The sequence below is a fragment of the Artemia franciscana genome, chromosome 21, assembly GCF_032884065.1.
Source record: "Artemia franciscana chromosome 21, ASM3288406v1, whole genome shotgun sequence".
NCBI classification, from domain to species: Eukaryota; Metazoa; Arthropoda; class Branchiopoda; order Anostraca; family Artemiidae; genus Artemia; species Artemia franciscana.
Window position 1 is genome coordinate 33278900 of NC_088883.1, and position 14105 is coordinate 33293004.

The 14105-nt window shown below is 37.2% G+C and overlaps 1 protein-coding gene across 1 annotated transcript in view; it reads left to right on the top strand.

Annotated features, from left to right (window-relative positions):
• Positions 1-5752: 5752 nt before the first annotated feature.
• Positions 5753-14105, top strand: part of LOC136040952 (ubiquitin-conjugating enzyme E2 H-like) — a 34595-nt gene continuing 26242 nt past the window's right edge. Inside the window, exon 1 of the mRNA XM_065725402.1 lies at positions 5753-5905. Within this exon, the coding sequence (XP_065581474.1) occupies positions 5853-5905 (53 nt within the window). The 5' untranslated portion in view covers positions 5753-5852. The remainder of the gene's footprint in view (positions 5906-14105) is intronic.

The following is a 14105-nucleotide window of genomic DNA, read 5'->3' on the forward strand; positions in this document are numbered from 1 at the left end:
ACTTTTTAATCAGTTTTTTATTCCGGTAAGAACGAGGCAGATATTCATAGGCATATTCGAGGCAGAGGTTCATAAGAATACGCTTTAGATCACCGGTTTTACCGCTCTTCTCCTATAGTGTCCTTGCAAAAATCTTAGGGTATCTAAGCCTCAGCTAATCACTAATATCTTTGACAGCACGAGACCGGAGAGCATTCATAGAGTCGTAAACTGTTATGGCAAGCCAACGAAACGAATTAACACGGGGAATATTAAAACCATCCCAGTATTGTGTTTCAGAACAATTATTACCGTTGAAAACAAGAAACTGGCAATTGTCAATATTTAGGTACAGACTGATATCACGGAATGCAGAATTAACTGACATCACTGAACGGGCGAGACCATACTCAGTTTGACTAATCAGAAGAAGGTATTCCGCATAAGCCAGATATGAGATATCAGATGGTCCCAGTAGGCGAGTAGTTGATATTTTTGATACACATCTTCAATTCTAGCATTGAAAATATGCAGAGAAAAAACTCCCCCTTTTCTTACTCCACAACGAATAGAGATATGACCAAAATAAGAATTATCTAATGACTTAAGGCGAAGATAAGAATGGGAGCACCAAAAACGAAGCATGTGAATTACCGACGGATTTACTCCTCTCTGGCATAGCACTGTCCATGCTTGAGTATGATAAACACTCTCAAATGCTTTAGACAAGTCTAGCGCTGCGAAATGAAGTGCGCGACGAGTACGATGGGCATCTTTTAACAAAGAGGTCAAAGCATGGTGAGCATGCTGATAGCCTAGCCCAGATCTAAAACTAAATTGATTATCATTATTTAGAGCAAGCTTAGTGATATAAGGTAGTAGGAGGTATTCAAAAAGCTTGCTCAGAGTACATGCTACCGTTACGGGCCTATAAGAACTGCAAGAAACCGGGTCTTTTCCTTTTTTAGAAGTTACGTGACATTACCACATAAAAACGAATCGGGTACACACGAACTGCTAAAACACTTTTGAAAAAAAAGTTGGAGATGAGATACCAGTTCAAAAGAATTAGGAACAAGATTCGAAACACTAATCCCACCAAGATCCAAAATTTTGATTTTAAACCCTTAATACTTTTAACAATAAGCCGACTTTTCACCTGGAATCACATGTCTCTGACATAAATGTGACGGCAAATTTATTTCGAGCAAAGGTGAGAAACGCTTACGCACTGCATAGATTACTTTTGAAAATATTTTTGAATAATGTTCGATCCAAGATGGACGAGATATAATATCACTAAACCTTGTATCCGGAAACTTGGCAGAATTTATCACTTTTCCCCACTCACTATTACTTTTCGGAAAAGTTTCACCGGATTAACGAACGCTGCGAAGATGGCACTTATATTAGAGTTTCATCTTTTGTTTTAGACCGAACACACTACCTCGGGAAGGTCGACCACTGGAGAAAAACTTTTATTGGGGGTCTCCAATTGCCTTCAAATGGCTCATAGTAACTCATAGACTATTTTAATTACCCTTATTTCATGACATTCTACCTTAATTCTGCCCCAGGATAGATGCATGATAGACTATCTATTAACAAAATAAATGACAATATTTTATACAATTCTGAAAAAAGTTGAAATAAAATCCGATTCCTTGATTTTGAATCAACATCAAGTAGTTGTGGCCATCAAGCCATGGCTAATTGTAAAAAAGCCAAGACAGATAGTTCGAGTGAGTGATAGACGAATCTGACATAAGCCCTTTTTAAGATTGTATAAAAATGATGTCATTTTATTTGTTTATAGATAAACCTATCTATCAATCATCCATGCGTCTCTCCTAGTTTTACCTCTCACTCAGACTATCTGTATTGGCTTTTTCTCCAAACTTTTAACTTTTTTTCTCTTAAATATTTATTCTCAGTCCACCAACTTGATTTTAATTCAAATTCAAATTGATTGTTAAAAAAAGTGACAAGAGTACCTTTAATCTAACACCACTGTCATTATGAAGCTCTTCAATGCATATATAATAGCTAACCCTTTTTTTTAAAGAGTCCTTTTTTTATTATAAACCCCATGTCTATGGTTTTTAATTGATAACTCGACTATTAAAAACCGAAAAATTCCACCGCTAATCAGAACAAGCAGTCCGAACCCCAAATCCATCACTATGTTAAGGAGTGTGCTCCCCACCTGAATCTGCCACTGGGAGGGATAACATATTTTTAGCCCATTTCCGAGGAACTAAACCCCTGCCTTCTCATGACGAAACAAACAAATAGAAAAACCATATGAAATCCATTTGATCCAAAAGCAATTCTTGAAGGTATTGATACAATCACACATCAAAGTTAAACAAGCAACACTTGTCCATCAAAAATCTATCAATAATTTACATTATATACGATTCTGACCCAGGTGCTATGGGGGTAAGATTATCCCCTGAGGCCTGTTTATAAAAGCTTTTGACGGAATATTTTTGGGGATGGCGGGGGCCCAGGTAGCAAAAGATGCAGGAGGAGGTGGGCTGGTTACTCTCGAATCACTTTTTAACTTTTTAAAGTGTGCTAGAGAATTCAAATTCCAACCAAATAAGCTCAATTTGAAATTTCTACGATTACCCTTTTCATACACAGTCACCTGGGATAAGAATAATAACATTTGGAAAGCTTACGAATCTTTTCGTAAGAGGCGGGCCTGTGCTCATTCTAACGAAGACATTTTTACATTTTAGTAATATTATGTAATATTATAAAATAGTAATATTTTAGTAATATTATTACATCAATCAAGAATTTCTTCTCATAATGTTTTGAATTGTTAGTAAATCTTAATAACAATTGTTACTAAAAACATTCTGTTAGCACACAAAAATTGTAATGGTCAATGATTCATAAATAACTTTAGTTAGAGCGGCATAGGTGTTTATTAGTATGCTATGTTTCCATGTAACGGAAATTTAATCAACTAATGAAAATGCAACGAAGCTTATTTTGGTTCATACAGCACATAAAAGTGAGGCCTTCAAATGGTATATTTGCTTTTCTTTTTGTCCGTAGTGCCAAATGGAAACAAGATATTACATTTTGATCAGCTCAGACTATTTTAATTTGGGAACTTACAATTGATGTTCGTTAATGACTCATAGTGCAAATCACATTTGCGCAAAAACTTGAGATAAACTTAAAAAGTTGATAACAGAATTATAGTTTTTGGATGGAGAACTCGATAAATTTTACTGTAAACACTTGAAAAGATTTCAGATTAGTGGTCAAGCTCCTCAAAAGTAAATACAATAAAATTCAGAAGACTATTTTAAGATTTTTTTAATTAATTACATTTATCATTCCTAAAATTGCTTCGTTCCACTTTTGTTCCTCACCCAGGTGCTATGGGGGTAAGATTATCCCCTGAGGCCTGTTTATAAAAGCTTTTGACGGAATATTTTTGGGGATTGCGGGGGCCCAGGTAGCAAAAGATGGACCCTCACCCTATTTTACAAATATATAGCCAAAATTATAAATAACCCATAAGTTTTCATAGGCCAGCTCTTTTTTTCAAAGTTATTTAAGGGCAAACAAGCAACGTCAACGGTAATAAGCAGCAGTAGAATTCAAAGGGTATCTATGATTTGGGCTTTATCTTTGCACATTAGAGGCATTTGAAAAGAATAAAGTGATATTCTTTTAGGAATGATGTAAATATTATCGAATTTTTTTAAATGCAGTTTTCAAGATTTTACTGATTCCTTGTGATGGGGCAACCAATGAACTAGAACCCTTATAGATAGTTTTCTTTTTCAACTGTACATGGTGATTTTCATAATTTATAATTTACTTTACTAATTCCTATGAATTTCTTAAATTCCTAAGAGATATTAGCCTTTTCTTCAGTTAAATAAAAAAACAAGTTTTTTTTAGCTGAAAGTAAGGAGCGACATTAAAGCTTAAAATGAACAGAAATTACTTCGTATATGAAAGGGGCTGCTTCCTCATCTATGCCTCGCTCTTTACGCTAAAGTTTGACTCTTTCTCTTAACTCTACTTTTTAAAACAGTAAAAAACTTTAGCGTAAAGAGCGGGGCGTTGATGAGGAAGCACCCCCTTTCATATACGAAGTAATTTCTGTTCGTTTTAAGTTTTAATGTCGCTACTTACTTTCAGCTAAAAAAAAACTTGTTTTTTTAATTTAATTTCTGGACGTTTTTGAATTAATGCATGTTTTGATCTTGGTTCTCCACACATAAATAATTAAAACAAAATTTGAATATTAATTAATTTGAATTAATCGGAATATTTTGTGAAAAAAGAAGTGAAGGAGGAGGCCTAGTTGCCCTCCAAGTTTTTGATTACTGAAAAAAGCAACTAGAACTTTTAATTTTTTACAAACGTTTTCATTGGTAAAAAATATACGTAACTTACAAATTAACTTGCGTAACGAACTTCTATATTCGTATGTTTTTATTACGTATATGAGGGGGGACAACCATCGTCGATACCTCGCTCTTTACACTAAAGCTTAGATTGGGTCCCAATTCCTTAAGAATGACCTCTGAATCACAAAGGCCGTAGAATAAATAGTTGAAATTACTAAAAATACTTTAGCGGAAAGAGTGAGGTATAACGAGGAGGTAAACCCCTCATATGCGTAATAATTTTTGTTCATTTTAAGTTTTAATGCTGTTCCTTACTTTCATTAAAAAACTTTTCATATTTATTTTTTCATTGTTTTTTCAAATAAAGCTAGAAAATCCTGCGCCCCCTTCATTGAAATTCTCTTTTACCATGAGAAGTCTCTCCATGGATATATTCTCCCACGTAACCCCACCCCCCTGAACTCTCCCCCATAAACCAAAAAAAATCCCCCTGAAAACGTCTGTACACTTCCCAGTAACCATTACTAAATGTAAACACAGGTCAAAGTTTTCAACTTGCAGCCCTTCCCACGGGGACTGCGGGGGTGTAAGTCGTCCCTAAAGACATAGTTATTAGGTTTTTCGACTATGGTGAATAAAATGGCCATCTCAGAATTTTTATTTGTTGACTTTGGGGAAAAATGAGCCTTGGAGGGGGCCTAGGTGCCTCCAATTTTTTAGTCACTTAAAAAAGACACTAGAACTTTTAATTTCCGTTAGAATGAGCCTTCTCGCAAGATTCTAGGACCACTCAGTCGATACGACCACCCCTGGGAAAAAAAACAACAAAAAACAAAAAAACAAGAAAACAAATAAACACGCATCCGTGATCTTTCTTCTGGCAAAAAATGCGAAATTCCAAATTTTTGTAGATAGGAGCTTGAAGCTTCTACAACAAGGTTTTCTGATACGCTGAATTTGATGGTGTGATTTTTGTTAAGATTGTATGACTTTTAGGGGGTGTTTCCCCCTATTTTCTAAACTGAGGCAAATTTTCTCAGGCTCGTAATTTTTGATGGGTATAACTGATCTGGATGAAACTTGTATATTTAAAATCAGCATTAAAATGCGATTCTTTTGATGTAACTATTGGTATCAAAATTTTTAGAGTTTCGATTAATATTCCATTTTTTAGAGTTTCAGTTACTATTGAGCCGGGTCGCTCCCTACTACAGTTCGTTACCACGAACTGTTTGAAACCTTGTAAGTTTGTCAGTGGGAAGGCCTTTGATTGGCTGAATGTGATTTCATATGATGGTTTGAATTAGCCAGAGTCCGATTTTTTTGTATCTAATTTATTGTCGCTAGCTAGCGTGTAAGCCAATCTATTTCAAATGTTTTGCCATGATTATGCATTTCACTGTTTTCATCATTCTGGCTTTCGTTTTTGTTGGTAGCTTCGTACTTGTTTTGTTCTAAATTAAACCAAGGAAGCTATAAACCAAAATGTCATCTCCTAGTGCTACTAAACGAAGAATGGATACGGATGTGATCAAGTTGTAAGCCAAAAAGTCTAGGCTGAATGTTAAATTATTCTCGCATTGGAAAGGCATAGGCTAGCTGAGACCCATTATCTGGGTATATCTTGGGGTAAAATTCTAGTTAATTGACTTCTTGCTCTCTCGGAAAGGGTTCAGATTAGGAATGAAACTTTCAGGGATGCGTCTACAGGTTAAAGTATGTCCCGTGAAGGTATTTTAAAGTACCCATCTCCACTCCTTCTCCCTCTAGAGGCCCCTGAAATTTGCCTACATGACAGGTCTATACCCATTGAAATTTTGACAAAACAACATTTTATTTTCAGATACTAGTTGCTTTTTCTCTGCTTTTAGTTCTGAAAATGTAATTCCTGTTATTTGAGTAGAATTTTGAGCCATATCAATGTTTTTTTAAAATTTAGGAAATGTATTTGCATACATTTTGCCATCCTGGCGAAGTGGTTTGGTGTGCTATCTAGAGAAGACGCATTTAATGGAGCAGCTTTTGAATCATTATCTGTTTTTACAAACTTATTTGATCAGGATTAACTTTTTGTGATTCTTTATAGCCAGAGCTGTCCTGGCCAAGTGGACTGGTGAGCTGGATTCAGGATCCTTTGTCTGAGAGGAAACAGGTTAAAATCCCAGTGTACACAATTCTTGAGTTTGGGATGAGGGTCAGTGGCATGACTCTCTGTAAGCTTAGCCAGAGTTGACCCAGCTCTAAATGGGTACCTGGAGAAATCTGGGGAAGGTAAACAGGAAGGGTGTGTGAAAGCACAGGATGGTTGGCCCCCAGTCCCCCATTGCACTTCCTGGCTGAAGGGTCAAGAAATGGAGATCAGCACCACAGGGACTGTAATGTCTAATGCTGCATTCTTTACCTTTTTATTTGCATATCTTTTAAACCTTATAAAATGGAATTGAGCAAAGTTATGAAGCTGAAAACAATTTTGTTATACTTCAATTAAGCAGAAGATCTATTTTTCAAGGTTTCACTTTTATAACACACATATTTTTAAAGGTCAGGGCCCTCTAGAGGGATAAGGAGTGAAGGTAGTTGCTTCAAAATACCTTCCTTGGACATACTTTTGTCTGTAGATTCATCCCTGAAAGTTTCATTTTCCTAACCTAAACCCTTTCCAAGATAGCAAGAAGTCAATTAACTAGAACAGTCAATTAACATTAATTAACTTAACTCAGGCCTACTTCATAGTAGCCTATGCAGAATAATGTTAGTTAACACATTTTGCATGCAGTCTTCCTATACTTTACCTTTTACCATCCCTAATATGCCACTATATAGCCTGAGTTACATATTTCTTATCTAGCCTATTCTCAGAATGCATCTTGGTAAGTGTTTAGTTTTGTCACAACTCACAAGTACTCTAAACTGGAAACTATGCTGCAAAGCAGACCCTCCTCCTCTGTGGGACAAACTAAAAATGTGTAAAGTGGGCATGGTTTTGAACCTAAGGGAAATGTTAGGGTTGTACAATATGAATGAAATTGTATTTTAAATACTATTTCCAGTCATCACTGGTAATTTCTGTTTAGTAGCCTAGTAAGTCAAAAGATAATTACAAAACTCATGTATCCATTAATGGTAATTATCCACTCTCATTTGCAAACAAAACAAATGTCCATTTTTCCTTATAGGTAACATTACCTATACAGTTATATGCAGCCTATACAGAAATAGTATTTAAAATATAATTTAACTCGTATTGCACTACCCCTACATTTCCCTTGGCTTTGAAACCCTGCCCACTTTACACATTTTTAGTTTGTTGAAGGGGATATTAGAAAACTAAAAACTGGATTTTAGAAAGCTAAAAAATGGATGGGCTTCTAGAATTAGCATTTCTAAGTGCTCTAAACTAAACATTTACCTGCATCTCAGTTGTTTCAACCTGTGTCCCCCTTAAAAGCTAGATAGGGCCTTAGCCCTAGGCAATATACAAAGTTTGTCAATTTTTGTGGGTTTGCATTATTTTTCATGCCTATGTCTCATTAATAGGCTATTTGGCTCATAATGCCAAATAAAAGCATCATAAAGAATGCATAGCCTAATGAGTAGGTTTGTGTATAGCCTTAGACAGCCTCATTAACGGGGCAGCTGGAATGCATTTGCAACACTAACCTAGCAAAAGAATATTTAGAATGTGTTATATTATGTTGAGGAGAAGAGGCCATTTTTCAACCAATAGGCTAGGTTTTTATACACAGGGTTAAAAACACCTGGCATTCAAGCATGAATCTATGAAAACTTTGGGAATAAAGATAAATATATGTATTGCTAAGATCAGTAGGCTCTTATATGTCTGGAATAGCCCCACCCATGTGGCTAAAGCAGATGGCATAGAAGCCAATCTGAATAGGCAACATATCTGAATGTTTCAGCTATTTATTCAAACAGTAATGTTTAAAATACAAAATAACTAGAATTTTGCCAATGTAAAATATATACAAACACTTCGCATTACAGGTAGAATGGTCACTCCCAAATACTGGTCCTCTCTCTTTTCCGCCTGTGACAGGGGGCAGATCTAGAGAAAAATCTTGGGGAGGCCTAATGTGACAACTGCACTAATGAGCAAAATCTTGGGGGAGGGGCAATTGACAAAATAATTGTGAAAAAAGAGCAAAAACGAGAAAAAAAGAGATATGGTACCAAAAAAATGTGGGCCCATGCTCCCCTCTGGATCCTTCAGTGACCTGTGAAGATGTATCTGTTTTGTGTTTGGTGTGATTTAGTCTGTTGGTTTTCCTCAGCTTGATAAACTTGCTCTGGAAAAATAATTTTTTGCCATTTCTGCACTGATAATTCACTAGAGCATATTCATTCTTAGTTTATTCAATTTTTCCTTTAATAAAAAAGGAAGTTTTTACTTTTTTATAACAAAGAATACCAAAACTTAAACTTCAAAACTATATTCAATGAGTTTATTTTGTGAGTCACTGCCAATGTAAAATTACCAATTAGAGTCTTCAGTTCCATCAAGACACTCTTCTTTGTCCTTGCTACTAGTCATTTCTTCTTATTTATGATGTGTGTTTGCTGTCTTTTTATGTGCTTGGAGCTTTGGCTTCTTTAAAATTTCCCGAGTTTGTGCTTCAAACTCTTTTTTTTTTTGGGGGGGGGATGAGTATCTGTAAGGATTATGGTCTTGCCATGTTTTCTAGCACCCCTCCTCCAACTGGCATACATCAGTAAATTGTAGGCATGGTTTCACTGTTTGGGGTTGCTGAAATAGCTGTTTTCTCATGAGCTGCTGGTCTTATAGCCTGCAGTTCCTCTGCTGGTTTAGCTTTGTCAAGCCTAGATGCTGAGAGGAAACTGGACTGAGAAAATATATTTGGATCAAACAGCCATATGCATGTCTTAACCAACCTCATGATTACGTTCTGAGGACTCTTTTGAATAAATGGTGCTTTTGAAAGTTCTGTGAAATCATGCACAAATATTGTTTGACCAGGATTTTGTTGGAGCCAAGAATTGTAACACTCTTTGGCTTTATACAGCTATAAAACATACATGTTCTAGTGAGAAGGTGGATACATTTTTGCTTGCAAAGATTGATGGTTTGAATTGAAACATGACATCCATGATTGTTGCTAGAAGCAACAATAGGAGAGGATTTTCTGAAGTCACATTTACTTGCTTCTGAAAATTTTGTATAGAAAAGTAATAATTGTCTGCTTTCATCCAACCACCTGAATAAGCAACACCAATGTATCTGGGGGGGGGGCTGTCTCAAAATATTCTTTCAGGGGCTCTAACATGAGGAAAGACACACTTGGGGAATCGTCTTTTCTCTTGCACTTACAAAACACCAATAGTTGACATTCTTGTCTCTTTTGGCTGATGCAGTTTGTTGAACTTGTTTATTCCTTTCTTGATTGCAATACATAGAACATGTACAGAGAGAGAAAGTCCAGTTTCATCAAAATTCCAAATGGTCAAAATTGATGGCAAACATAAAGTGTAAAGCAGCTTATCCAGATGTATTTAAGCATATATTATAACAAAGAAACCTTGAACACAACCTGAAAAAACCACAACTATAAGAAAAAGCATAACAAATAAAGAAAATAAGCAACAAAACGCATATTAGATATTACATCTTTCTTATTTTCACAAGAAAAACAGAAAAGCCCTTTCACAACATCTTGCACCAAGGTAGGTTATCTTAATTCATAGGTCCATTAGTTCTGGCTGTCTTTTGTCTTCCAGTTGTAATTCTTATGATGCAACCATGGCCAGCATCATGTTCTGGCCTAGTGTTAGAAATCTCTGGCTAAGAGAGGTTGGAACTGGCATCTGTTGAAGGCCTGCTGGCTGGTCTGGTGGGGATGGCAGTAGTGCTGGACAAGGGGTCTTTGAGTCTGTGTTTAAAATCTCTGGGTCTACTTCTGAAATTTCAGCATTGTAATGATCAAGATAAGCAATTCATTTAACCCAGGCATCTACAAGAAAAAAACAATATGTAAAGGCAAGCATAGCACATGCAGCAACATACAAGAAAGTGCAAGCAAGCATTCATAATTAATTACTATATTATAAATCATTACATCTTCCTTCTTTTCATAAAAAAACATGATTCCTGGATTTACCAATAATGGACCATACCATCATATAACAAGGTATCACTGAATTGGTACATAGCAGGAGAAGACACTGGGCTCACTTCTCTACTGTGTACTCTTACACATATCTACTTGTACCCTTGTACTACTTGTACACACATACCCTTACTTGTCACACAGAGAGGTATCACTTACACTCTATAAATCTCAAGAAGGCACTAGGCTTTTACGCCATTACAGTGTGACCACCAACCTCCTGTGTCTTGGTGGTGTTTCCTTGGTGGTTTGAGAGATGTACTCTATTTTGTCTGATGATGGATCCATCCTCTGTCTCAACTACATAGGATTGAGGAGACACATATTGGGCAATTATTCTTGCTGTGCTCCACTTCCCACCTGGTGTCTTCTGCACATAAACTGATTGCCCCGGTTCTACTGGTGGCAACAATCTAGAAGCCATGTTGTAGTGATCCTTCTGTTGTTTTTGAAGGAGCATATGTTTCTCCATGAACTTACATGTGCTAACCACTTTCTTTTTTAAATGGCCAGAGGTACATGGTAGAAGGGACTTCAGTTGACAACTCATTAAAAGTTGAGATGGCAAGGCTAACCTATCCACAGGTGTGTTTCTGTATTTGAGCAGACCTAAATATGGGTCTTCATTATTTTCTGATGCCTTAGTCATGAGATTCTTTGCTGTTCTGACTGTTCTTTTCATAAACCATTGGACTGGGGATATATTGGGCTTGATGTTTTGTGAGTGAATCCCCATGTCTTTGCAGATTCTTGGAATTCTGCTGTGGAATACTGAGTGCCATTGTCAGAGATGAGAATAGATGGAATGCCATACCTGGCAAAGTGGGCTTTGAGTTTAGAGATGACTGTAATAATCAACTGTCATGAGATAGTCATTACTGTTTAGTGTGAACAGGTCAGATGTGACTTTTAGCCATGGAAGAGCCAGTATTGCGTGATTGATCATAGGCTCCTTTGGTTTGATGTCATATTTCTGGAACAAGTTTGACAACTGTGGACATATCCCTCAATGTCTGCATTTATGCCTGGCCTGTAGACTAGCATTCTAGCTCGTTATTTTGTTTTTCTGCTCCAAGATCTGTAACATGGAGCTGCTTCAAGATGTCTAGCTGCAACGCCTTTGGTATTACCAGTCTCTTCCCTTTGAATATGATTCCTTCATTAGTTGACAGTACATGTTGGATGTTCCAGAACAGATGTGCCTCTGAATGGCATGTTTTTTTGCACTTTGGCCATCCTTTGTGGATGGTTTTCAACGGGACCCTCAGTTGACTGTCTTTGGCAGTTTCTTCCTGAATTCGTGCAATTTTCTTATTACTTATAGTTTAGTGTCTTTAAATCTCATGTACATAAACATCTATCTCTGTCTCCAGTTTCTTGTTGATATCTGGGAGATGCAGATGGGAGAGAGCATTGGCAACTGCTATTTCTGAACCTGGTTAGAACTGCAGCTGGTAATCGTATGGTTGAAGCTGTAACATTAGCCTTTGTACCCTCAGGGGGGCCTTATGGATAGGGTTTAAGACAATCGTTTCAAGAGGGTGGTGGTCAGTGATTGCATTCACGTGCCTTCCGTACAAGTAGTGATGGAAGTGCTTGAATCCATATACTATGGCACACAACTCCTTTTCAAGTTGAGAGTACTTCTGCTCAGTTTTGCTGAGTGTGTGGGATGCATAGGCCACTACCTCTCCATCAGAACAGAGATGTGCTCCCAAGGCATGACTGGAAGCATCAAACTTCAATTCCACATTTAGGCTTTTGTAGTTGAAGAAGGAGATGCTTGTTAGGATAGACTCTTTAAGTCCTATCAGAGTGTTGTCATTTTCTTGGCTCCACAAGAATGGCTTGGATTTGAGTATGTCTTGAAGGATTTTGTTTCTGGTAGAAAGGTCTGGTATATATTTTGCTAGGTAATTCACCATTCCCAGGAGCATAAGTAGCTCTTCACAACACTGAGGTCTTGGCATTTCTTTGATTGCTCTTAGTTTTTCTGGGTCTGGCTTCATGCCATCTTTACCAACTATATGGCCAAAATAACATATACTGCTTGCACTGAAACTGCATTTGTCTTTGTTGAATTTCATGCCTTTCTTTAGTGCTCTTTCTGTGACTGCTTTCAATCTTCTGTCATGTTCTTCTTGATTTGATCCATACAGAAGAATATCATCAATAATGATGGCTACGCCTTCCAGCCCTTCAAAGGCTTCTTCCATATGATGCTGGAATTCATCTTGCACTGAAAAGGGCATTCTCTTGAAACGATAGTGCCCATATATTGGGCTGAATGTTGTCATCTTAGATGCAGTTTGGAGAGGACTAATGACCAATAACCCAACCTGGCATCCATATTGCTGAAAACAGTTGCCCCATGCAGCTTGGCTGTGACATCTTCTAGAGTAAGTATGGGGTAGTAAGGGTGCTTTATGCATTTGTTGAGGTCTACTGGATCTATACATAATCATCAACTATGCTAGTTTGTTCAGAGTTAATATTCAGTACCAGTTTGATGAGGTTCAAGTCTATGCTGGATCAATACCCCACAATAGGAGTAGAAGCTGAATCAACCACATAGAATTTGTGAGACCCTTTAGTATGCTGTTTATGGCTACAGGGAAGGTCGCAAGTGCCAATGACACGGATTTGGACTCTACAGTAGCTGGTCAATCATTGGTTTGTTGGTAAGAGATCTGGCTTTGGGTCAAGCTTGTTGAAGATGTTCTTGGGAATGACATTGGCTTGGGCTCCTGTGTCAATTTTAAAGCTGACTAACAGTTGGTTGTTGAACTTTCATGGAACAAGGGCTTCATCTTCGCCACTATCTCTCTTGATGGCATATAAGAAGACTGTATCTTCATCATCCATTCCTGCTTCAGCTGAGTCTGTTTTTTCATCAATGGTACTAACATTCTTGTTATTACAACCAACTTTTGCAAAATGATTTGGTTTTTTGCAATGAGTGCAGATTTTCCCTTTTGCTGGGCATGAATGATTTGCTGAATATGGCCACAAAAACAGCATTCTCTACTCTTGGGGTTATTTGTAGAAGATTTCGGAGTTTAGCTACTGTTCCAGATGGTACCCCATGTGATAGCATCCACTTCTGGCTTAATGGGCATTGCTTTACCCTCACAAAATGATTTCAACTGAGCTTGGTCGTTTCGTGGGTTCTACATCTAAACACTGCACTCTCTAAGGTTAATTAGTCCCCTTCTGCCAACAGCTTCTCTTGAATGGCTTGATTTCTGATTCCACACACAATGCGGTCACGTATCATCTGATCTTTTTCTGTGTAAAGACATGGCTTGGCTAATATTTTTAATTCTGTAATGTATCTTTCAATACATTTGATTTCCAACTGGTCTGTTCTGGAACATATATCTTGCAAACACCACGTTTTTCTTTGGGCTCGCATAATCTTAAAAATATTTAAGAAGGGGCTTAACTTTTTTGGCTTCAGTCTTTTCCAATTTGAATTTGTTGATCTTCCTGCTTTTTATCCCACCCAGATAAGGAGGTATGGACACTGAGACTTTTCAGTCTTATCTGCCAGTGGTCCAATAAGCATCAGCCATGCATGCTGTTCGAATCGGTT